Source organism: Sprattus sprattus (genome assembly GCF_963457725.1).
Source record: "Sprattus sprattus genome assembly, chromosome: 14".
In the NCBI taxonomy this organism is placed as follows: domain Eukaryota; kingdom Metazoa; phylum Chordata; class Actinopteri; order Clupeiformes; family Clupeidae; genus Sprattus; species Sprattus sprattus.
This window is the reverse complement of record NC_137912.1, coordinates 2,361,331-2,363,830: the sequence shown is the minus strand read 5'-3', so window position 1 is coordinate 2,363,830 and position 2,500 is coordinate 2,361,331. Positions and strand designations below refer to the sequence as shown.

Sequence of the window (2,500 nt, the reverse complement as noted above, 5' to 3'; positions counted from 1 at the left end):
CAACGTTTACAAAGATTTGAATTGCACACAAGACCCTAGGCCCTCTTAAGCATAACCAAAAGAATATAGCAGCCCTTGTAACATAGCATACTAAACCAGCTGAAATGGAACTCTGAATATAGGAGGGGGTCTACATCATGTCGGAGGTTTGCATCCGTTCTGCACAAAGCTTTGGGAATGAGCTCTTATGTAAGCCATTGTGGTGCATTTAATGTTCTTGGTCACAGTGGGGGTAAAAAAAAGAAAAGAAAAGTTGTATAGTACATCAAACATTTATAAATGCAAAGCACATGTAAAACGTATACTGATGCAGTTCTCATCTGCATTAGAATCATGTTGGCTAATATGGAGATGTTGTGAATACAGCCCAATGTTATACTGACTTAAAGATACTGACTTTAAAAACAACCCCAGACAAGTCCATTTAGTAACCGGATCCACACCACACCACACCACACCACATATACACCAGTGTCCGAATAAGGTGCCGTCTTAGAAACCTATGACCTGCAACCCTCTACCCATGCTGTTGTTTGAAGGGTGTTTATCGTTTATCTTTGATCGTCTTTGTGCTTGCACTGTACTTCACATGGAAGTCGCTTCTGATAAAATCATACATGTAATGACTAAAGTCACTGTAATCTTTAATTAGATAAATGGAATTGAATCGAATCGATTCAAATCGATAAATTCATGACATGTTTCCTCAGGATACGGTGGGGGAGCCCCTTTACAAGCTGTTCAAGGCCATCAACAATAGAATAGAATAGAATTCAATAGAATTGAGTTGAATTGAAAGCTAAATTCATTTTGTGTCGTGTTGTGTCTCCCTAGGATACGGTCGGGGAGCCCCTGTACAAGCTGTTTAAGAATATAATAGAATTGAATAGAATAGAATAAAATACAATAGAATAGAATAGAATTGAGTTGAATATAAAGCTAAATTAATTTTGTGTTGTGGCGTGTTGTGTCTCCTAGGATACGGTGGGGGAGCCCCTGTACAAGCTGTTCAAGGCCATCAAGAATAGAATAGAATTGAATAGAATAGAATAGAATAGAATTGAGTTGAATAGAATAGAATTGAGTTGAATAGAATAGAATGGAATAGAATTAAAAGCTAAGAGTATGTTGAGTCTCCTAGGATACCGTGGGGGAACCCCTGTACAAGCTGTTCAAGGCCATCAAGAATAGAATAGAATTGAAATGAATAGAATAGAACAGAATAGAATTGAGTTGAATAGAATAGAATTGAGTTGAATAGAATAGAATAGAATGGAATAGAATTAAAAGCTTAATGTATGTTGTGTCTCCTAGGATACGGTGGGGGAACCCCTGTACAAGCTGTTCAAGGCCATCAAGAATAGAATAGAATTGAATAGAATAGAATAGAATTGAGTTGAATAGAATAGAATGGAATAGAATTAAAAGCTTAATGTATGTGGTGTCTCCTAGGATACGGTGGGGGAACCCCTGTACAAGCTGTTCAAGGCCATCAAGCACCAGGTGGAGAAGGGGCCAGTGGACGCCAAGATGAAGAAGGCCAAGTACACGCTGAACGACACGGGGCTGCTGGGAGACGACGTGGAGTACTGCGTGCTGGTGAGTGGTGTTGGGAGACAACGTGGAGTACACACACACACACACACACACACACACACACACTGAACGACACGGGGCTTCTGGGGGACGACGTGGAGTACTGAGTGCTGGTGAGTGGTCATGTGATGCATGGCAACACTCAGTGGAGTATCCCATCATGCATTGCATCGGTTGGTGCCCAGTATATCTGTATCAAGGTACCCTAAGGGGGGAGTTGTGGTCACTGCAATGGCACGGTACAAGAATGTACACACAAACACACACAAACACACACACACACACACACACACACACACACACACACAAAACACACACACACACACACACACACACAAACACACTAGCACTTTTTTAAGCAATAAGCCCCAAGAGGCCGTGCTTTGCGCTGATTTTAGAACAGGTAAGGGAGTTATTAGGCACGACGCGAAGCGGAGTGCCGTTAAACCCCCTTACCTGTTCCAAAATCAGCGCAAAGCACGGACTCGCGGGGCTTATTGCTTTTCTAAACCTGTTACTACACATATTTGATATGGTTTCATAATTAAAGACAATTCAATTTAAGAAACAACAGTTTAATGATAAACCGTCATTCTTCCGCCACTAAAAATTATAGTTCCTAAATAAATCGTTGCCACGCAACCCTTGAAGCAACGCAACAGCCAGATGGAACACTGGGTATGAAATGCGCTATATGAATTCCTTGCCATTCGCTGCGCAGTAATATGGAATGTAATCAGGTCAAATTGTAAGGTAATGCTGGATTTTACAACGGCTTTTAGCCAATCACAATCAAGGATTTGAACAATCAGGTTTAGAAATTTAATTACACTCACTCACAGATCCACCCCATGTACCTACACTCACACTCGCTCACTCATACTCATTCTCTCTCTTTCTCCCT

General features: G+C 41.1%; 1 protein-coding gene across 3 annotated transcripts in view; it reads left to right on the top strand.

The window, feature by feature from the left end:
• The window catches only part of LOC308375325 (plexin-B2-like), a 164,680-nt gene that overhangs the window by 149,540 nt on the left and 12,640 nt on the right, over positions 1-2,500 (top strand). For all 3 annotated transcript variants that reach the window (XM_080851408.1, XM_080851407.1, XM_080851409.1), the window contains exon 29: positions 1,453-1,599. In XM_080851408.1, coding sequence (XP_080707534.1) covers positions 1,453-1,599 — 147 coding nt within the window. The remainder of the gene's footprint in view (positions 1-1,452; positions 1,600-2,500) is intronic.